The 21349-nt window shown below is 50.9% G+C and overlaps 9 protein-coding genes across 9 annotated transcripts; 4 read left to right on the top strand and 5 right to left on the bottom strand.

Moving 5' to 3' along the window:
- Window positions 1-140: 140 nt before the first annotated feature.
- Window positions 141-1008, bottom strand: CC1G_06719 (hypothetical protein; the record flags this gene model as incomplete). The annotated part of the gene is made up of 6 exons (XM_001828681.2): window positions 141-239; window positions 292-446; window positions 510-701; window positions 754-811; window positions 865-948; window positions 1000-1008. 6 exons carry the CDS (start codon window positions 1006-1008, stop codon window positions 141-143), a joined length of 597 nt encoding a protein of 198 aa, XP_001828733.2.
- A 46-nt stretch (window positions 1009-1054) lies between these two features.
- Window positions 1055-2625, top strand: CC1G_06718 (actin-2; the record flags this gene model as incomplete). Its single annotated transcript, XM_001828680.2, has 8 exons — window positions 1055-1228; window positions 1294-1476; window positions 1531-1655; window positions 1712-1834; window positions 1870-2083; window positions 2137-2311; window positions 2362-2501; window positions 2560-2625. 8 exons carry the CDS (start codon window positions 1055-1057, stop codon window positions 2623-2625), a joined length of 1200 nt encoding a protein of 399 aa, XP_001828732.2.
- A 246-nt stretch (window positions 2626-2871) lies between these two features.
- CC1G_06717 (DEAH box polypeptide 36) lies at window positions 2872-8116 on the bottom strand (the record flags this gene model as incomplete). The annotated part of the gene is made up of 9 exons (XM_001828679.2): window positions 2872-3036; window positions 3090-3161; window positions 3219-3503; window positions 3672-3688; window positions 3747-3850; window positions 4001-4680; window positions 4739-7357; window positions 7406-7562; window positions 7584-8116. 9 exons carry the CDS (start codon window positions 8114-8116, stop codon window positions 2986-2988), a joined length of 4518 nt encoding a protein of 1505 aa, XP_001828731.2. The 3' UTR covers window positions 2872-2985.
- A 317-nt stretch (window positions 8117-8433) lies between these two features.
- On the bottom strand, window positions 8434-9236 carry CC1G_06716 (hypothetical protein; the record flags this gene model as incomplete). Its single annotated transcript, XM_001828678.2, has 3 exons — window positions 8434-8573; window positions 8625-8856; window positions 8904-9236. 3 exons carry the CDS (start codon window positions 9234-9236, stop codon window positions 8434-8436), a joined length of 705 nt encoding a protein of 234 aa, XP_001828730.2.
- A 139-nt stretch (window positions 9237-9375) lies between these two features.
- On the top strand, window positions 9376-10826 carry CC1G_06715 (hypothetical protein; the record flags this gene model as incomplete). Its single annotated transcript, XM_001828677.2, has 3 exons — window positions 9376-9739; window positions 9795-10590; window positions 10644-10826. The coding sequence occupies exons 1-3, from the start codon at window positions 9393-9395 to the stop codon at window positions 10824-10826; spliced, it is 1326 nt and encodes a 441-aa protein (XP_001828729.2). The 5' UTR covers window positions 9376-9392.
- Window positions 10827-11284: 458 nt separating this feature from the next.
- Window positions 11285-13238, top strand: CC1G_06714 (integral membrane protein; the record flags this gene model as incomplete). Its single annotated transcript, XM_001828676.1, has 5 exons — window positions 11285-12072; window positions 12124-12156; window positions 12210-12597; window positions 12659-13029; window positions 13088-13238. 5 exons carry the CDS (start codon window positions 11285-11287, stop codon window positions 13236-13238), a joined length of 1731 nt encoding a protein of 576 aa, XP_001828728.1.
- Window positions 13239-13322: 84 nt separating this feature from the next.
- On the bottom strand, window positions 13323-14640 carry CC1G_13641 (WD-40 repeat-containing protein; the record flags this gene model as incomplete). The annotated part of the gene is made up of 6 exons (XM_002912063.1): window positions 13323-13641; window positions 13695-13833; window positions 13888-14045; window positions 14106-14285; window positions 14341-14403; window positions 14438-14640. The coding sequence occupies 6 exons, from the start codon at window positions 14638-14640 to the stop codon at window positions 13323-13325; spliced, it is 1062 nt and encodes a 353-aa protein (XP_002912109.1).
- A 160-nt stretch (window positions 14641-14800) lies between these two features.
- CC1G_06711 (hypothetical protein) lies at window positions 14801-15547 on the top strand (the record flags this gene model as incomplete). Its single annotated transcript, XM_001828673.2, has 5 exons — window positions 14801-14851; window positions 14904-15014; window positions 15065-15172; window positions 15225-15318; window positions 15375-15547. 5 exons carry the CDS (start codon window positions 14801-14803, stop codon window positions 15545-15547), a joined length of 537 nt encoding a protein of 178 aa, XP_001828725.2.
- Window positions 15548-15575: 28 nt separating this feature from the next.
- On the bottom strand, window positions 15576-21330 carry CC1G_13640 (REV3; the record flags this gene model as incomplete). Its single annotated transcript, XM_002912062.1, has 20 exons — window positions 15576-15859; window positions 15910-16145; window positions 16194-16364; window positions 16415-16704; window positions 16761-16866; window positions 16925-16956; window positions 17011-17265; window positions 17318-17445; window positions 17499-17742; window positions 17791-17923; window positions 17976-18122; window positions 18177-18375; window positions 18470-18724; window positions 18775-18886; window positions 18939-19578; window positions 19631-19663; window positions 19715-19777; window positions 19829-19906; window positions 19962-21051; window positions 21102-21330. 20 exons carry the CDS (start codon window positions 21328-21330, stop codon window positions 15576-15578), a joined length of 4725 nt encoding a protein of 1574 aa, XP_002912108.1.
- Window positions 21331-21349: the final 19 nt, after the last annotated feature.

The raw sequence follows: 21349 nt of genomic DNA, 5'->3' as shown, positions 1-21349 counted from the left end.
ATGTCACCGCCGCCATGTGACGACTATGAATTAGGGGCCGGCAGCGCCATATATAGCTGTGCTCTGAGCCTTATGCCAATAACACTGCGGTTTCATATTTGTGAAGTATCTATAGAAATACAGCGAGGACAAAACGATGTTCATCTCTCGGATTGGTTCATCGCCAAGAATGTTTCTCTATCTGCAGTACGACCGAACCGTTCCAAGCCAAAGTGTTCCCGCCCTCGGGGTAGCCAGGACTGAGGACTTGATATCAGAACCACTTCAAAGAACGTTCTGCGATGGACCCACCTGCCACCACCTCCTGCGGTTAGCATTCTGCCATGGTAGGGTCGGTGCTATTCCCGCTTTCATCATGCGGTTCTTGATGCCAGCGCCCAGGAGCAGCCCAAAGACCGTCAAAAGGAATAGAATTACGATCAGTTGGTCCCGAGGTGAATTGCGTTCTATTTAATATCGTTCGTGGTCGGAAATCAATGAGAGGAGAGGTTCATAGGGAGATCACATACGGAAGCATCGAGCCTCGACATCGCCCTCCTTTCCTGTTGCGGTATCGGGGTTCGTATCACCCAGGGAAGCACTGGCACAAATCGGTAGGTTCTGATTGAGGCACCACTGCTTCGTACACGACTGGCACGGCTGCGAAGGGTTGTCTGGGAGGTCCAATGGCAGAATTTTGAACTCGTTTCCAAAGCATATGCCTGTAAAGATAATTAGGCGAGGTTTGACCTGAGAATCCTTTCTCAGTCGTACATTTGCAAAAGTTGGTCGCTTCCCATTTATGCACACCGGCGGCGGCGTTGACTGGGACCTGGAGACTATGAGGGTTCAAGCCTGAGGACCATAAGGAGGACAGAAGCTCACTATAAGGTCAAAGGCAAAGCAGAATAGCAAAAATGCAAAAGCGGAGAGCGAAGGCGGATTCATGTTGGTGGTCAGAGTTAGGGTCTGTTTATGGATCAAAGCTGGGTCGACGCGCCTTGGAAACTTGAGACTTACCGCATCCATTAACGACCAAGGCAGCGTCAAGTCCCATCATCTCGACAAGTGAGGCATGTCGGCTGAATTCGACGACGTCCTCACCAACCAGCCCGTCGTCATCGACAATGTAGGTCCCCTTCCTTCTCCTGGCACCCAGCCCACCTCACCGTCGTCGACAACAGGGATCTGGAACCATAAAGGCGGGTTTTGCAGGTCAAGATCATCCCAAATGCTTCTTCCCCTCTTTGTGAGTCTGAAGGTCTCGAGGAATACTATCCATCTCATTCTACTGCTAGTGTCGGTCGGCCAAAGCATGAGCGCGTCATGGCCGGCGCGTTGGAAGGCGATGTCTTCATCGGTCGCAAAGCCCAAGAGTTCCGTGGCCTCCTAAAGATCAAGTATCCTATGGAACATGGTATTGTTACCAATTGGGACGACATGGAACGGATATGGAACTGGGTCTATGCAGAAGAGCTTGGGACTCTGAGCGAAGAGGTATGCGCTATCATCACTCTCTTGTCACCGTCACATTGAAATTGTCCCGGACAGCATCCAGTACTGCTTACAGAGGCCCCGCTGAACCCTCGAACGAACCGCGACGTTGCTGCACAAATCTTCTTTGATACCTTTAACGTCCCAGCACTGTTCATATCAGTCCAAGCTGTATTGTCACTGTGAGAGGCATTTTATTGCCTTAGTATCAGGCTCGGGCTCATCCTACCACCTCCAGATATTCATCAGGTCGAACAACTGGAATCGTGCTGGACTCTGGTGACGGTGTTACACATGCCGTCCCTGTGTTCGAGGGTTTCTCTATGTCGCACGCAATACGGAGGGTGGACGTAGCAGGCAGGTAAGCGAGCGTTCTCTCAACCTGTACTGTTATAGCTCAGAGCACGGTCCTTTCTCCAGAGACGTGACTGATCACCTCCAATTATTGCTACGGAAAGCTGGCCACCATCTACATACCAGTGCAGAACGCGAAGTCGTTCGAACGATCAAAGAGAAATGTTGTTATGTTGCTCTGAACCCCATCAAGGAGGAGAAGGACTCTTTGGGACGAACAGAAGAATTCAGGCTGCCGGATGGAAACATCGTCCAGGTATGACCTCTGGAGTGGAAGGGAAGTGAATGGTGGCTAACCCCGAAATATAGCTTGGTGCAGAGCGCTTCCGCGCCCCAGAGATTCTCTTCGATCCAGAGCTTATTGGGCAGGAATATGCGGGCGTCCATCAAGTAGTCGTGGACTCTATCAACAGAGTCGACCTTGACTTGAGGAAGAGCCTTTTCTCCAATATTGTTTTGAGTGGCGGAAGCACGCTGTGCAGGGGTTCGTGCTGCTTTGTGGTGCCCTTTGCCCGTTGCTAAATGAGCTTGCAGGTTTCGGTGACCGTCTTCTCAACGAGGTCAAGAAGCTGGCCTTGAAAGATATCAAGATCAAGATTTACGCACCACCTGAGAGGAAATACTCGACATGGATCGGAGGCTCGATTCTGGCAGGATTGAGTACTTTTAAGAAGGTATGCAATATTTATCGCGACTGAAACATGGTTCCCTTTATCTCATTTGTCCTGGTAGATGTGGGTTTCTGCGGAGGAATACCAAGAAGATCCCGACATCATTCACAAAAAGTTTGGCTTTTGATACCCTGCTCGTGTTGTCGACTTTCATCTCTTGTACCATCTCGAGCATACATACCTTACCTGGCAACATATATTTTTCTAATGAATTGGGCTCCAACAATCAACGAACTCACGACCAAGCCAAATGATCTCGATATGGATTAGTACTCGATAAGACAGGAGGTCGAAACCCTGGGGAGGAGTTCCTCCACGCAATCGGCTTCCAAATGGTTCTGCAACGAAAGCCCCTTGATCCAGCACAAGTGAGGAACGGCTGATAAGAAGCGCGGAGGTTTCGAGGCATATTTCATAACGGGCATACAAGGACATGGGATGTACACCAGCAGTACCAACAACATACATACAGAAGAAGGCCAGCCGATTACTTCTTCTTGGGAGCTTCGGCAGCCTTGACCTTTTTGGTGCCGCGGAGCTGAACAACGAAGTGAGCTTTCCAAGTAACAGGATCGGAAAACGATTACGAACCTTCTTGGCACGGTTCTTTCGCTCTTTCCTCAGCTTGCGAGAAGCCTTCTCCACCTTGGGAGCAAGACCGGACTAACAGAATCCCATTAATCGGCAAAGCAAATGTTTCATATGAAAAGCTTTACGCACCCGCACCAGTCGGTATCTGGGCTCGAACTTCTTCTGCGACTCCTCATCGTCATAGATGAGAGCGAAACCCGTGCTCCTTCCACCACCAAATTGAGTTCGGAGACCGAATGTTACGACACGGTCCTTGTCGGTTTTGTAAAGTGCTGCGAGCTTTTCAGCGAGATCAGATCTCGAGACATTGGGACGACCAGGGTGGAGGATGTCGACGACGAATTGGCGACGGGCGAGGAGTCGGTTGGTGATGAATTTGCGTGTTCGCAGAGTGACGGGTGCTGATGAGTCGGCCTAGACAGAGACAAGAGTCGAATTAGCCTCCCAGCTCGACATTCAGAGCCCCAGCGCAATAATCAAGCCCAATATCGACCCGGCAAGCCCACACTAAATGTCCTCCCCGTAAACTCTCCGAGATCGATTGATTGCTTTAAGGATCGCCCAATGACAATTCCCACTCACCATGTCGATTTTTCCCGCTATAAAAACACGTTAGCTCGCTGTTCCCTGTTGACGTTGCAAACCGACATACCTTACCTTGGGGTCCTTGATGTCGTCCTGTCGGCGCCAACAACACCTGAAGATTGTGAGCCTTCTCGGCAAATTCCGGTGGTGGCTTGGTGCTGTACAGTCGCTTTGTCCTGTTCGCCGAACGATGCCGAGACCCCTATCCCACTCTAGACTCAGACATTCACCTCGTGTTAAAGCTTGCTTAATTATGACCGTAGTTTAGGTGGCTGGGATAGTCGGAAATTATATATGTATATGCTAATATGTCCTAGATAGTTCACCACCAGTGTGCAAGGCTGCTAGGGGTTCCTGGCCGTGATTGGAATGGGGTGTTGTACCCCGAGGTCTGAGATCCACCAGGGAGCCTCGCCGAAAACCTTCCGGGCGAAGTCATTGGTGTAGCAGGTCTCGAGTTACTCCTGGATTGAGACTCCATCCTCTCTTCGCTGTACCTCCTTAAAATCTGAACGATACTTTGAGTCAACCGGTCTAGCTCTTGTATTTCTTGGTTGGAGAGTGGCAGTTCGTTTCTGTCGATCTCGTAGTCGTAGTCGTCTTCCGATTCTCGTTCACGGGGGATCAGAGGCATGGTTTCACGCATGCGGTTACGGCTTGCAACAATGCCTTCATACACTCGGAGGAATAAATCCTCCATGTACGTCTTCAACCGCTGAATGTTGTCCAGGGTATCGACATCACCGACAACGGGGAGCCACCTGTCGCATTCCAATCCACGCTCAGCAATCTCGGCATTGTATGCACCGAAAAGCAGATAAATCAATGGATCCAGACGCGTCGTGGTAACCAAAAATGTTTGAGCGCTCGATCCTTGGCCCTGTGATATGTTTTGTCGTTTTTCGGCGTAAGCGTAAAGGGCTTTTTCCTCTGGCGGGGCGTCTGGTGATTCCTTTGCGGCCTGTCGTCTCCGATTATTGACGCTTGACGGATGGATGAAAGCCAACTGAAAGTACTTCAGTCAAAGCCAATTATATATCAACTGAGCGAAAAAAAAAACATACCCTGTCTGTCGCCGTCCGTAGAGTCACATCCCCGGTCCGGAGAGCAAACCTGGGTTGCGACGCAACAGCAACCAGAGCGGCCAGCAAAGGCCAACACTCCCCGTTGATGTTCAATTCTGGTGGAACCGAACGACCAACCATCCTGGCTCGTCCGCCTGCTGAAACATCCAATACACCAGCGTAGTCCATCGCCTGCAGAAGTTGTTGCTTGACCTTTTGGATGAGAAGCAAGGTCGGTTTGGCGAGGAAGTTATCGAAACAGAACTGGTTGGCAGCGACATATTGCCCTTTGGACTGCAGATCCCACCAGGCATTGAATGCTCGCAGGGTGGCCAAGGGGTCTGAACGGAACCCTTCTGGTGCCCACGAATTCTTCTTGGCAGTAGATTCCTTCTTCAAATGAAGAGGTGACACAAAAGGGTCGCGGTTGGATAGGATCGCGGCAAGTGTTAGGGCTTGATCTAAGCACTTGAAGAAAGCGCCATAGAGAACTAGGCGGCCCATCTGTGCATCGACGGGCAATACCAGCAGCACCTTGCCGAGTGGGGTCAAGGTCTGTTCAGCATCGATGGCCCCGACCATGTGCAGATTCTTGAGGGCAGCCTCAACACGCTCTGCCTCAGGGGGCTCAATCGTTGCTGCGAGAACTTCTTGCACCGACATGCCAGGGAAGTTGAGCGCTTTGACGTGCATCACTACATTGCTCAAATCCGACCTCTTCATTTCGACCGTCTGGTGGGGACGTAACGAGGCTGCCTGTGCCTTGCTCAGAATCCCGTAGTAAATCCCAGGGCGGTGGCGGCCTGCACGGCCAGCTCGTTGATGCAAGTTGGAGTTGCCGACCCATGCAGAAACGAGGGCAGACATATGTCGTTGCGGCTCGTATCGTGTTTCTTTCACCTTGGCTGAATCCACTACGTAGACAACATCGGGGATGGTGACGGAGGTTTCAGCAATGTTGGTGGCAAGGATGACCCTTCGAACACCCGGCGGAGGAGGCTCGAAGATGACTTGTTGTTCTTGTAACGGGACGGTGGAATGGAGAAGATGAACAGAGTATTTGGACGTGTTGTTGATGTCGATCGGGAGAGGACCTAGCGGTTGCTGGAGGGCTCTTTGAGTCGCCATGATCTCGTCCCATCCTGGAAGGAAGACAAGAACATGGCCATCATCGGAAGACTGAAGCGCATGGGCGATTGTGGCTGCGATGAGAGGATAGGGAAGCTCGAGATCATCATTGTCCGAGGGCACATTGGCGGGGTTGATTCCAAGGTTTCGCGCCGCCTCGGCACCAAGCTGCTTATAGATGTACCGGGATACGGATTCCTGCCCAACAAGCCACCTTGACGGTCCCGAGATCAACTTTGGGATGAAGTCGTCCATGAACCGTTTCTCGACCGGGTACGCTCGGCCAGGCACATCGATGACCTGAGCGGGATTCCCTGAGTCATCTTTGAAGTAGCTTTGGAAGAGGGTCGGGTCCACCGTAGCGCTCATCAAGACAATCTTGAGAGGTAGGTTTCGCGCTTTTCGATCCTCCATGATACGCTTGAGTACCACCAATAGCAGGTCGGTGTCGACATCCCGTTCATGGACTTCATCCACTATGATGTGTGTAACGCGATCCATCTCCCTCCTCCTCCTCGGGTCAGTGCCCGACATTACAGATTGGAGTCGTTTGAGGAACACGCCGGTGGTGCAAAAGGTTACTGACCCATGCTCCTCCGGAAGCTTCTGCTCGAACCGCACTTGGTAGCCTATGGAACCACCCAACTCTTCGCCTCGCTCGGCTGAGACACGATGGGCAACGGATATAGCAGCCAAACGCCGAGGTTGTGTGCAAATGATGTTGCATTCAGCGCCTATGCCACGGTCGATGTGGTCGTCGAGGATTAATTGAGGAATCTGCGTTGTTTTGCCAGATCCAGTTGCAGCCATGCATATTGTGACTTCGTTGTCGCTGATGTGGTCAAGGATCGCCTTGGAACGGGTGTAGACTGGCAGGGCCTGGCGAGTGTTCCTCATCTTTTCCATTGCTGGGTCTACGAGGTACTGTTGGCGCTTGTGTAGCAGATGTTTGGACTTGGGTTCCAGACGTAGGTTTGGTCCAGGGCCTGAAGTCGGAATGGCGGCGGCACTAGCTTCAGAAGGTTGTTGTACAATCTTGGCTGGTCGTTTGCGAAACAAGGAACTCGTTCGAATGTCATAGCAAAGATCTTGAATGGCCTCGTCGAGCTGGTTACTGATGCTCACTCGTACTCGGGGTGCCATGCCCAAATCGGCACCGGATTTCGCAGCTTCAACAAAGTCATTCCAGAGCCCGGGATCACAGCTTTGTAGATACTGTGTCACGTCCAAGTAACACTGAATCCTCGAAGCTTGTTTGCTGGGACCTTTTCCTACGCCGATACGACTCTTGTTGATTTCCATGATGGTTTCCCATTGCTCAGGGCCGCCCCCCGTGGTTTGCGTTTGGATAAGGTCAACCTTTCCGAATTTGTACCGGCGACAGTAGTAATCCATAAAGTTGCGAGCGCGTTCATAGTTGATAACGCTACCGTCTGAGAGGGTGATTTCGGGTTTAAATGCTGCGGCTGATGACTTCTTTGGCTGGTCGAGCTGTGCAAGGTTAGTATGATGTTCAATGTCAACGAGGGATCTACACACCAAGCCCCGATGCTGTAACTGAAACAAGGCTCCAAGTGCGGCAATCCTTTCAGCTTCCTTTTTCTCGCTTGCATCTCCGGTCGCTGTTATAAGTGGATCGACGCCTGGAACTGTCACAGTGGACCTTGGATACCAGGTCAGAACGGGATACGTGATTCTGGGTAACGTATGCTCTTACCTCCATATCAGCGAGATGTGCCCTCCGCGGTTGATTATACCGTTCTCCGAGGAATATTTTGGAGCTTCTTTGGTAATGTTCGAGCAAAAATTGGCCAGTGTGCCCTTTGGGGCTGCTGTATGTTTCTCCTTGATAGGTATTGGCGACTTGTTGTACAGTTCGGTGACATGCGCTTCATCATGGAATGGTCCAGGCAGCTCAAGCTTCTTGCCGAACCCCAAACGTTTTGAAGCACGGGGAAGTGGACCACTGCTCGGCCCAGCTAGACGAGAGGAGTGTGGATGTGACGAAGGTACATTTCTGTGACCCCTTCCACGACCGGATGGGTGAGGGCGATGGTCTACCGTTGCTCTCTTTTCCATCGACCTTCGTGATGCAGAGAACGGAGACGGGACGACGGAAGCATCAACCCTAGGGACCTTGGAAGTCGCGACCGCCGTGGCTAACGGTGAGCCTGTCGGATGAGAGGTAGACAGAGAGCGCTTCACTGGTGGACCAGGATATAGTCCTGCCTTGTCCGATGGGCTTTGCATGGAGAAATAGGCTCTGCGACAGAGTGAGCCAGTGATGGCACGTTTCATTCAAAACGGACTACCAAAATGCTGGAGATTCAGTCAGACATTGGCAGTGACTGTATGGGTGAGGCCTACTTTTGTGCTTTCAGACTAGGCTTTTGGTTGTACTTTACGAGCTTTGCTCTCCCTGGGGGCTGGTGCGGGAGACATAGTCCAAGTAGCCTTGACACCGTGACATGGCTTACACCGCAGCGTCATGTTCGGCCATTGCCGAGAAATTTCAGTTCTAGCGAATTTGTATTGAACCGTAACATATACTACAGTAGCTCTGATCTCTAATGGTTATCCAGCCAGCGCTTCGCTGCCCTCTGGATGCCTTGAAGGTATCGTAGCCTGATAGCACCCAATTTAGCAGCCGGCCAATCCTCCTCTTCAACGAGCTTTTCCAGTTCCTTGATGGTCTCTGCAACACGGCCTGTAACCAAGTTGTCAATTGTGCCCTAGTCACAAAATTGCGACAGCGTACCAGTATTTTCTTCGAAAATGGCCTCAACTTGTGCTCTGTCTTCAGCCTCATCGATGGCCTCACGGGCCTCCATAATCTCCATCATGAATTCGGGATCCTGAACCTTCTCTGTTTCCGACAATGGGAGGCGGTGTTGCTCCAAAATATATTCTATGCGGGACAAGGGCTCTAGCAGGGTTTGGTACGCATGATTTACGCGTGCCGAGAGAGCTTGAGCGACGTCTAGTTTTTCCTTTCGACTGTTCAGTCAAACTCCAAATGAGGAAGAGAAGGACGGACGGGGTTCTTGGATGCCCATGAGTCTGGATGGCAGACCGACTGAGCTGCACGGAATCGTTGCTTCAACGCAGGCAAGTCAACGACGAATGGGTTAGGACCATATGGAAGACCAAGTAGCTCGTGGTGGGTAATGTCCTTTGGCAAGGCAAAGACATTCCAGCAGTTGCTACATGCCGGTAAAGGGGAAGGAAGTGGTTGACCGCAGCCTGGGCATTTGGACTGTTGGGACCGCGGTGAAGAATGAAAGTATACGCGTCTTGGCAAAGGGCGATGCAGGAGGCGCGGTGTGAGGGGACGACCAGCGACGGCCCAGACTGTACAACCGCGGAACATGGTCAATGTCGGACGGGAATAGCCTCCGCGCCCCGTCCCTTCCCCAACTTGCAATGACGTAAACTCACGTGCTGCAATTGTCTCCGCCATTTGAAAAGGCTTGTCAAACGACAAGCACTCAAGTCCAAAATGCCCGTCACTTGCTAAGGGACAGAAATGTCCTCTTCAGTCGTTGTTTCACCCGTCACCCTCTCAAAGTTTGCTCACTCCGACGTTCCAAAACCCAATGCTCTCGTGCTGGACGATGTCAACGTCGTCGATCCTGTCCGCCGTCGTTTCTCCCCTAAACCCGGCCTTTTCTCCCGCCTACGCGACCGTACTTCAAAGAGGTCCCTGAGGAAAGAAGCACAAGACTCTCCAAAAGACTTAGAAGACGTATCCGAGCCAGCAGCACAGGCATTCGACGATACCGACTCGATCCATCTCAACAGCTCACTGTCGCTAGTTCCTGAGAGCGACAGGGATCACTACGAATGGGCAGTGGTCTACGAGAATCAAAGAGGGTGAGTATCCCGTGCCTGTGCCTTGGAAGGGGTGTTAATGACGATAGTCAATCAGCATCACTATCTTCTCCACTCCTTATTACTCCAGTCAGTCACTTCTCCCAATCGACCCATCCCCCTTTACCCTCCCAAACGCGTCCAAACGTCGTTCAGAACAACCACCTATCACTCTCGACAACTATCCATTGCCTGACGGAAACTGGCGCTGGGTCTCCAGATGCTGGATGATTGACATGCGCTCCGATTCTGGTGAAGTCCAGCATGACGGCTTCGAATACAATTGGATTTTCCGCAAACACAATTGGCGGGCCGAAGTGGGGGCATTTAGTGCAGGAGGTTGGGTGCGGCGCCGTCGCTGGATACGCCTCATGGTCAGATCCAGTGGTAAACCTCATCGACACGATGTCGACCACGACCATTCCAGCACGCCCTCCTCCCATCAAACGTCTTCCCAGAAAGCGCGACACCGGCAATCTGTGGGCTCCTCATTGCTGCCAACATCTGTCCTCTCCGCCTCAACTACGGTCTCAAGCCGTTGGAAAGACATGAATCCAGATGATGTCTGGTTGGGTGACAGCATAGAGGCAGATTGGGAACGCTGCCACCAATTTATGAAACGTTTTGGTCGCGATGGCCGCAAACTCGAAGTGTGGCGGCTGTGGCTGGGCTACTACCACCCAGAATATAAAGATCAATTCACCGTCGAAGACGCCAAGGGCAAACGGCGCGAAAAGCAATGGACTGAGGATGAAGGTCCTCTTCCTTCGGAAATGGCTGCTCTAGAAATGTTCTCTAAAGATAGCGTCGCGCTGGCCCCCAGAGAATATCTCATTCCAGTCCTGCGGAAATATGTGCGTTTGCACTTCAAAACACATTCATCGTCATTGCTGACCTCGTCGTCCAGGGGCAACGTATTCTGCGGTCGTTTATTTATCCAGACTCTCGCGCAGAGTTCCTAAAGCTGTTGGCGCTAGCGGATCTCCTTCAAGAATTGGATATTCCATTTGGAAAAGCGCTCGAGACTGCGGAACTTGATTTCTACAGTTATGCGAACACATTGCAGAAGAAGGGAATCCCTACAAAGTGAGGATTCACCTGTTTTCTTGCTATGAGTACGCGTCACCGGCTCGCCGGCCGGCCTCAGGTCCATACAATTCGACACTACTTAAACGCTCCGCATCTCAAGATCTCAAGTTCGTTGTCTTTCAAACTACAGTCCATGGGTTGGCATCGGTTCTGATTTCTGGGTATTGGTTTGCGCTATGGACGCTACATATTTAGCACATTATTCTAGCTACTACGGCATCGCACCATGTATTTCATATTTATCATTCATGCATGATTCGATTGCTCTGCACATTATTCTGTGTACGACGATCCAACTCTTAGGAACCAGTTGGTGAACAGACCGAAAGGAGTAAGGCGACGCGACAGGGGATATTTTTATCACATGCGCCTACGGTTCTTGCGTCCGCACCACCAGTCAACGCGTTTGATTAAAACGGTTAAGCTCTAGCGACAGGACGCTTTTCTTCCACAGATGCTATGCCCAACACTGACCACGACAACCCTAAACGGTGGCTGAAATCCTTGGGTTCTGTTCTACCCAGCGAACCCAACCACCCAACACGCATTGCACTACGCGCCTATGGCCTCGCACTCACCCTCACCCTCGGACCGGCTCTCATCCCCTTCGTAACCAAACCGCTGTTCTCTCGGGGTCGAAAGGTCATCAGCATTGCAAAGTTCTTCGATGTGTTAAAGAGGGAACTACGACACGATGGTTTCGCATTTGCAATCACCACTGCGGTTGCTGGAGGACCCGTGCTGCGCACGTTGTGGAAGAAGGCACTCGATGCTGAAGAAAGGGATGATGCTGCGGTCGTCACGGAGCAAAACCGTCAGCGAACATATTGCCAGCAGTCGTATTCTCGCCTGAAAGCTTTGCTCAAAACTTTGGAAACGGCGTCCAACCAAATGTTGTTCCTTACCAATGCTCTTGCGACATTGGTTGGATTCCTCCTCCTTCGGTCAGGTAGAGAGAGGCAACAAATCGCGAACCGGGCTCGAAGTAGGAGGAAAGTCACTGGCTTACACTCGTTCCCCACGTTAGATTTTACGTTGTTCCTCGTGGTTCGAGCTCTGGACGCCAAGGTGCAGGGATTCATCCACGACCGTTTCAGCACAGATCCCCGTCCGACCGACAAGCCTGGCGATGCGACGTTGGAATCAACATCTCAGAAGGCGTTATCGTCACCCAATCGTATTTCCAAACATGCAAGGCAACTCTCAATGCAGGTGGATGCTTTTGCATTCTGGCTCTGTAGCTCGAGGTCAGTCTTGGTCTCTGTGTTCCCGAGCCCTTCACTCAACACTGCCCATAGAATCATGTGGTGCTACTTTTACGAGCCATATAGGTGCGTTCCCCACTAATTCTAATCTCGAATGGATTCTAACACGACGGCCTAAGATTACCCGGCTCCTACGTCAAATGGATAACGGCCCTTGCAAACGTGGATGACAGGCTTTTTGAAGCCCTCCGCCTAATCCGCGCCAAAAAGTGGTCATACATCTCCGGGTCCAAAGAACATTCAGAGATGCTTCAGGGCTTTGCCAAGGATCTAGGATACCCGGCTTCCTGGGGTGACCCTGCTCTGCTTCCAGCGTACGGTGGAGCGGCGGCGAATGAAGCGTGGAAGTCACTCGGAGTGACGACGAGACCGGGTGTGGGAGGCATTCCTTGCGAACTCGTTCACGCCGAGTTTGGAAAGAGCATGGGCCTTGCAAGTAGCTGCCACGCTAATGCTGCGTTGCGAGGGGCGAAGGGGTTCATGCAAGCTTTGGCTATTTACATCCCGGTATGCTCTGCCAGATGTCCGTCGAAAGTCGAATTAGATTTTACTAAACCTTTTATACCAGGCTCATTTCATTCCAGTCCTCCTCACTAGGCCTGGAAGCCTCCTCCAGCTCAGCCGCGTTCTGCAGACCACGGGAGCAGCGCTTAGAAGCTCGGCTTTCTTGTCGACGTTCCTCGCCTTGTATTTCTACACGGTTTGCTTCACGAGGACCATGGTTCTCGCCAAACTCCTCCCTTTCATCTCTCATCAGTTCTGGGATGGGCCTTATGGCTGCCTTTTTGCAGGTTCTCTTGCCTGTGGAACTAGCATCTGGGTCGAGAATGGACGAAGGCGCGGAGAGATGGCACTTTACGTCCTTCCCCGCGCTCTTCGAACTTGCCTGCCTCAGAATCTGTCTAAGAAATCACTTCCCTTTGCAAGACTAGCTGAGAGGTATGGTACTCCTTTTTTTTTTTGCCAACCCTTTCAAAATGCTGATTGTTGCAACCAGTTTCGCTTTCGTCGCGTCTATGTCTGTTTTGCTCCAGGCTGGATCCAAGAGGCCTGATTCGCTTCGAGGGTTGTCCCGATGGGCGTTGGACTTTGTGTTGAATGGTAGAGAATCTGGAAAAGGAGATACCACCGCGGAACGTGGCATATAGCCGCCACGATACCAATGTACTGCGGTAACTCCTGAGATACCCAACACTTGCTACAACTTGTCATCACCATCCATTTAGACCATGTCAGGCCGACCAGACGTGTAGTTTATGATCGTAAAAAGAGCATGTAGCTATTGGCGTCTTCTCTCCTCCTTCAGAGAAAGACCAATCCGCCCCGTAAGCTAACGATTCATGTTCTCTGAACTCGCTCAGGATGGAGGATGGAGTATCCTTCGAGTACCGTCCCACTTTGAACCCATCGTGCATGCAGGCGATGAGAAGTTCGTTTTGACGGGAAGCGGATGGGTGCCATTTAATTCTCCATGCCCCGCCACCGACACCCAGTTCGTCAAGGGGTCTGAGCAAGTTTCGAGTATCAAAGAATCGGACCTTTTCATCATAACTGCAGAGTCTTTCAGTTGAAGACCTGACAAAAGGACCAGGGTAAATTTTCACCTTCCAACTGCAACTAGATCCGAATCAACGAGATGGCTCTGGATACAGGTTACGCCGGCTTCAAATTTTCTGTTGACCATCACAGGGCGTTCGAACCCATTACGGATATCCCAGAGCTTTAGTGTAAGATCGTCGCCACCTGTGAAGGAATCTAAGCGTTGGTGCTGTGGGTTATATACTATCGCGAACGTACCAGAAAACAGCATGTTGGGGTCATGATAGTTCCAACTTGTAACCCATGGTTCGTAGTCATGACTGTGCCAAGTCCCAATAACTCTCAGGTCACCGGTGCTGTCTACTTGAAGGTAGGCCAGTTCTCCATTGGACAAAGATACTGCAAGAGAAAGAGGCCTGGATGTGGGGAGTAATTTTTAATGATCCCGAAGCCCTATTACGAGGCCAATGCCTTACTTTGCATCCACGAGTCGGTTATTCCAGTCCAAGGATAGGCATAAGGTGTCGATATCAGCGCATTGAATCGAGTTGATTGGTATCATTGCCCCAGTATCGTGATCCCATTGACACAGAGATACCGATCCCTCAGAGTCCGCGATAGCCAATGTAGGTCGTGGAAAGGTTCTTCCGTGACACCTCGACTAGTTCTGAGGAAGAGAGCAGAATTGCTTGAGGTTGGAAGAGGGCGTACCACTTTAGGTCGGGAATCGCTGGATAATCCAGTGTTTGTACATGATCACTGTTTTCAATGAGCCTAGTAGCCATAAATGTCTATTTCTTAGACTCACAAGGACAGGTCATCAGACTCATTCAATCGGAATACCAGACATTGTCCTTTCCTATATGCCTTTGGGGTTGGAAGGCCTGGGGCTGGTGGTTTCGGACTTTCAACGAGTTTATAAGTGCCGCAGACGAAAATATTTGAGAATCCTGGATTTGGGCAGAACTCAACCGAGTCTGCAGGGTAGTCGGTGTCGAATACAGGAGACATGTCGATGTGGATGCGGCTCGAGATCCAAAATCGAGAAGCGCGGGAAGCCATCCCCATTTAGGTGCAACACTTCCGGATACGGCCCGGTGTCCGCGGCTGGCCGCCGCCAAGACTGGGCTGTTGCAGTGACGCTTGTGTTCGAACACTCACCGTCGAAACTATGGACTTTATCCAGTCTCTCGATTCTTCCAAACTGACTCTCTATGGAACGGTAAGTAAAGAGGCAGCATTATCTGATCATGTACTAAGGCACTTTGAAACAGGCCTTGTCGTTCCTATTGAGCACCACCCCAGCCCTATCCTACAACTTTCCCCTGTTCCTCTTTGGGACATACATTCAAGAACAGAACGATGCAGTTCAATCGTTGCAAACAGTGTGTATACCTCCCATTCCCTGAAACAACAACGTTGACCCCGCTCTCAGTTCACCGGATTATTGGCTGCATCCATACTCTTCGACGTGATCTCCTTTTTCACCATACAACATACTTTCTGGACATCGATCCTCACCGTCTTCTTGCTCCTCCTCAAGGTCTGTACAGGTCTCTTGACCAACCTTCTGGCGCTCACTATCTCTGTTGAAGGTTCCTACATTCCTGGCGTTCACGGCTGCTTTGCGTCAACGAGGAAGTGAGCTGAGCTTGGGCATGGGAGGCGCCAACATCCAGGGTGCAACACGTAAGCCTACTTCTTTCAGCCCTTCATCAATGTGACGACTGAGACCGCGACGTTAGTTTGGGCCATGCCTGGTGGATTCACTTCCAACAGTCGAGACGGATATCAGCCTGTCGATGACGACGCCTTCGTTCGCCCTGCACATCAATCGATACCCACGAACCCACCGATGCCTCAACCTGCTCCCGCAAACCCCGCTCCGGCCCCACCTGGTGCATACCAGAACGTCTAAATTATACATATTATGAACTCGAGGGCAATCAATATTCCTCTGCCTCGACCTCCGGATCCTCGCCCAGCTCTATGTCCTTGATCAAAGCATCATATATAGGGTTCAATGCCAGGTCCTCGTCTTGCTTTTCTCTGTCGTAGAACCACGGGCAGTCCAACGATTCGCACTCAATTAACTCTGTTGTGGCCGAGCCGGTGCACGACGCGCAAACCAATTGCGCAGTGACAAGTCGCCTTTCCGATCGTCGAATGAGTGCCCCGAGGTTGGCAATTGTCTCCTCTCTGTTAATATAGTGGCACTCGTAGCACAGATCTGGGTCTCGCGGTCAGTAAAAAATCTGTGTTTGATGACTATGAACGCACCTCCGTTGGAAGGCTCTCCGCAGACTAAACATTCCATTGGATTGAACGCTTCCGTCTCCTGCTTTTCGGGGCTCATGGAGGCGCGAATCTTTTTCGGAGAAGCGTTATCTGCAGGTACCGCCCTGGGCAGTTCCTGGTACCATTGTTTCACGTCAGCCCCTACCAAGTTAAAGATTCTCTCGAGAGGTGGAATCAGCACTCGCTCGATGTAATACTCTGCATCCAGCTCTAATGTCCTGAAGAGGGGTGAGAGTCGTTCGCGAGGAGGAGTTGAACTTGCCTACTTGTCCGCCAGAAAGTCGGTAGGGTCCATAGCCCTATCTACGAGGCGCACACCGCGCTCTCCTTTGGCAATCACATATGGAATTCTTTCCGCGTACTGCGGTTCATAGTTCGGGTCCTGCAGCATCTTCCGGGCGGCTACCATGACTCCAGGAGGGGGTACACCATTGTCACTAAATACGATCAACATAGGGGCGAAATCCAGAGACGAGAAGCGGCGAACCTGTACGTTCCCATCCTCACTTCCTTCGCAAAGACGAAGTCCTGGGGACTGGCCTTGTTGTCTAGAAGCTTCGTCCAAGAGCGTTGGCAGTAGTCTTTGACCTGGCTCAGATCTTGCGTTCGAAACAGTAGCTTGAGCGCTTTCTCCGTCATTTTCCTTTGAGCTAGAACCCCATCTCTCCGTACAGTTTCTATACCTTTCGCGTCGAAGCCGGGTTCTGATGCATCGATGCTTTCATACTTGAATCCGACGTAGCGCTTCTTAGCCATCAAGACACAGGGCAAGTAGACCTTTTTAAGCCAATTCAGCTAACAGAATTCGGAATTGACAATCGAGGACGACATACCTTTTCAAACTTGAGCTTGATCGGGACCGGGTTCATGGCCGTCACGGTATCCGCTATATCATGGCCTATTCTAAACGCCTCTTCCTTTGTTCTTCCACGCAGATAGCTGTTGGATTGAAAATCAGTTCCATTGGTATCTTGGCAGCCGAGTCGGATATGCGAACATGAACATGCTATCCGTGTCCCCGTAGACGACCTTCAAAGTTCGATGGTCAATCGGTCGCGGATGGAAATTGTGATTCTAACAAACCTGTGCATTCCATTTCTTGGTGTTATTCACCAACATAATTGCCTGTAAATCGTAACCAGGATCATAAGTCTTCGAGGAAACTTCTAATCGCCCAGGCTTCACCTTCTCCAAAGTTTCCCGTCCTGTTTGGACGATGCTATCCGCAATTTCTACGGCCGGCATTCTTCCGGAAAACGTTGCACTTGTATAGCCGTAGGTGACATTGGCGATGAATTTGAGGGCTAGCTGGCGAGCGTCTAGCACTCGTTTCAGAGCCTTATGTGATACGTTAGTGACGGAAATGAGAAGGATATGAATGGCACCGCACCTTATCGTTCTTAACACCCTTCATTGCTTGCTTCACCATCACCCGAGTATCCAATAGCTCGGTCAACATGCGACCGAGTAAACCTTGACGGACTTTGCTCTTAACATACATGATCCCATTGGGAGCCACTGGATTCCAGATAATTAGTAACTGTGAAGGCAAACAGTAAAGGACATCGAACCTGTAATATCGTCTTTCAGGTAGCCGAGTAAACCTTCTGGAAGATTCAACTTGTCGACTCCAAACTTCCACGTCCCTTGGAAATGGTGCACACGACCGAGACAAGTCGAGTAACAATAATTGTATGCAATCATAACCGACGGGTAGAGCGATTGGAAATCCAAGACAATCATAGGGCTCGTATAGAAAGCTGAATTCGGCTCCATGATCAGGGGCATGCATTCTGCAGCATTTTGTTTTCCAACCTACGCATTGTTAGTAGGGGCGCCAGGGAATCTGCAGGTTCAGCTTACGTCGGCCTTGCTTGGAGAGATCAGGACAAAACTTTCGGGTTTTGCAATCCGAAGCATAAACGATTCAACCTTGAATTGAGATCCCCGACTGATAACTGAGAAGAAATCGATTCCGAACACACGAGCGAATTCACTGTAGCGCAAAGTTAGTCAAAGACTATCCTGGAGTCCAGGGTCTGACGCACGCCGTCTTGGTCACTACTTCCGTTTCCTCCAAGATCTCCAGCACCATGCAAGACTTTTTCTGTAGATAATCAAAGACACGGAAGGTGTGAGCGGGCACTGAGCTCCTATACCACCTTGACAGTGTTTCCTGGCTATACTTCGGAAACCTAGCAAAAGGCCGTGTTATCAAGTCTCAAATATGGTCAACAGGGATAACTTACCGCCTCCGCAAGACGTGAAAGACTACATTCTCAAAACTGTACATGGTCAGGGTCTGTTCTGACCTCATGATCCTCCATGTATTGAAAACGTGACGTCCAACGGCTTGGAAAGTTGACGTCTTGCGGAATCCCCACTGATCGTTCGAGCGACCAGCATAGCGATGTGGGGCTCTGCCAATCAATTCACTGAGGTCCAGGCCTAGTTACAGTAGGTAAGAACAAGGTGGAGGTCGAGGTAGCTAAACGGTACTTTCCTATGTGCTTTGCTCTAGCCGCCAGATAGCCCCACGAACCCTTCTGTATTTCCCATCCTGTGATAATGTCCGGGTCCAAGTCCACGACTGCATCAACTATGTTGTTGATGAGATCTATCTCACTGTGTGCGTACTCGATAGAGCGCTCGCGCAGTCTTCTAGGGTCGGAGGGAGGAGCGTTGACTGCCATTATTGCAGCCTGGATCGATGTTTCCCCGGCAGTCTGGAGAGCATAGAAAACAGCAGCAATTTCATTTTTCTCTGGGTCAGGAAGACCCCCGTCTCCCGTCGGGGCTATGATTGCAATTAGAGACAACGTCGGTGCAGTGCAAAGCATGCCCTACCGAATACTTCAAGGGAGAGGATGGTGAAATTGGAGGTTCCACGGAGACCGTGCGTGTCTCTAGCCGGGGATTCATCGAAGCCGTATATATTAGCCTGAGTAGGCCCTTCTATCTAGGGTTGCCGGATGTCAGTTAAGAACTAGGCCAGGCAAAAGAGAGCAGACCTGGGATTGCAACTTCTTGGGTCGATTTTTTAAATCCTTTCTATTTTCTCGCTGAAGCCACTTCTTGGTTTCTCTCATAGTTGGAGGATGGCTGGCATATTCCCAGCCCGCGATTCCATCCGAATCGAATTGAAAGTATGGAAGGACGGTGGCATCATCAAGGTTTGGCGCAGCCCAATCTTCTAGCGCGTCCAGGGTGTCGCCCTTGAGATGGAAGATGAGTCCGCCGTACTCCTTCGGCTTGTCTGGTACGTCGTCCGGGTTTGAGTAGTACGGAACACGGTACAATCGCTGAGCAACTCCATAGCTCTCCATTGTCGCATTTAGTTCCTGATGAGTTGGCGGAGATATCGAATATTGATAGCGGTTTAAATTGCTGGCGGCGCAAGTATGATAGGCTCGTGAAAGGTGCACAGTGCGGAGTGGGATGATAGACGGTCCTCGCTTGGGCATCGTTGCCGTGGAAGAAGGCACTTCAGCAGTTTCTCCTGGCTCAGAGAACATTACTTTCTGTCGTTTTCTAGGGCTCGAATCTGGGACGTCCTCTTCGAATCTAATGCCTCTCCTCTTGCGACGGTGCCCTTCGACTGGGGATCCTGGATCTGATTGACCCTGAAGCTTTGATTCCTCGAAATCAGACCTAGCACACAGACGTTAGTCCAAATACTGCATACTGAGAAGAAGAACCGCACTCAATGTCAGATGTGAGCATGGAGGATATTCGACTGGTTCAGGTCAACGACAGGGCCTAAAAATAGAACGACTATGGGACTTACTGTCCAGGTGTGGGCGATGTTCCTTTCGACTGTGGTCCGGAAACTTGGGAAAGAAGGGGAGGGCTGGCCAGGTACGTCAGTTCATTCCAAGCTATGAATGAGGGTCTAGCGTACGTTTTCAATCGATATTCACTGTTTCGTTCAGGCTGCAACGCTGAGGACGATTCATCCTGTTTGAAAGGATTTTCCACACTAACAGCACTGATGAGACTAGCCGTTAAAAACTATGAGAGTATGTGCCACACACTCTGCTATATCTCGTTGCCCTATCTCATTGTCCGACTGAACCTCCTCCTCCTCTTCATCCCCATGCTCTGGTTCTTCGTCTTCCACGTCGCACAGGTCTTCCTGCCCCTGGTCTTCCACCGGCTCTTCTGCGTCAACTTGTTCTTCTGGTAGCTCGAAAGTTTGCGATGACAACATCTCCATGTCAATTTCCACCGTGTCCTGACCGTCTCCCGCATGTTGGTGGTCCAGATTCCCTTGTTCTTGTTCACCTTGCTGGCCCTCTGGTGGATTCGATGGTTTCCACGTCTTCCATTGGTCTTCCCAAAGCGCTTCTATACTCTCAAACGTCGTCATGACCCTGTATTCCCACAGATGACGTTCCATTTTCGAAAAGTCAACGGTGGCCTCCGATTCGATTCTCTTACGGATTGCTTCCCAATACCTGGCTTCAGCAACCCAGTCCCCTCCTGCCCCTCTAGACTTGTCGCTGAGCTCCACAGGTATTTCTGGGGACGGATTCAGGCCCATAGCCCGCCGCCGTTTGCTCTCGTCCTCCCATAGCTCCTTCACGCTGAGGACGAGTCTTTCGTCTGGCGGAGCTGGCGATGACGAGTCTCCACCGGTGAAAGGTACAGGCCTCGGAGTCAAGGCATGTCTATTGAGTATTTGAGGAGCGATGACATCGATTTCCAGAGGTAGCGTGGACTGACGAAAGTGCGGCGAACGCTGGAACAAGGGTGAATGGACGTCGTCCGTCTCGTCATTGCAGCGCTCCCAGCCGCCTTCCATGTCCAAGAATCCACAGCCATATAGCCCAAAGTCACACATGAATTGAAGGGGGAAACTGAGGTGGCTTTCGTAGATGCGGAAACGCGCCTTCATGACGATTCCAGATCGTAGGATGGTGACTGCTCGATTGACCAATGCTGGGTCGGCAACATAAATCTTGAGGTATGGTGAGTAGGAAGAATGGAAGCCATAGAAGGGAACTCCTTTGACAAGGATTGCGGCGCGAATGTACTGGGATTTCGGGGACTCTGGGTTGCGTTTGAGGGATAATGCTATTGCATGATTGAGCGACTTGACAAGTTTATGGATGTAACGTTTGACTGGGATATTGTCAGCGAGAAGTAAATCCCTCTGTAGGTACATTGCTTACCTTCTTTAGGCCGAACAGAACCGACATAGTCAATGAAAAAGTAAGGATAAACTTGGTGGATGTGCACGCATGTCTTAGACCCCGTTGATGAATTACCATATACTCTGAGTATTGGGACCACAGGCATATTGACGTTGTCCAACGGGCCTGAAGGGCCAACAGTGTAGTCAATTTGGTCGAGAGAAACTCGAAATGGGGGCGAATAGCCGGATTCATGTGTCGTGGACATGGTGGTTTGAGGCCAAGCG

The sequence above is a fragment of the Coprinopsis cinerea genome (assembly GCF_000182895.1).
Source record: "Coprinopsis cinerea okayama7#130 chromosome 1 map unlocalized cont3.1, whole genome shotgun sequence".
Taxonomy (NCBI): domain Eukaryota; kingdom Fungi; phylum Basidiomycota; class Agaricomycetes; order Agaricales; family Psathyrellaceae; genus Coprinopsis; species Coprinopsis cinerea.
The sequence above is the reverse complement of the archived record's forward strand: the minus strand, read 5'-3'. Positions and strand labels throughout refer to the sequence as shown.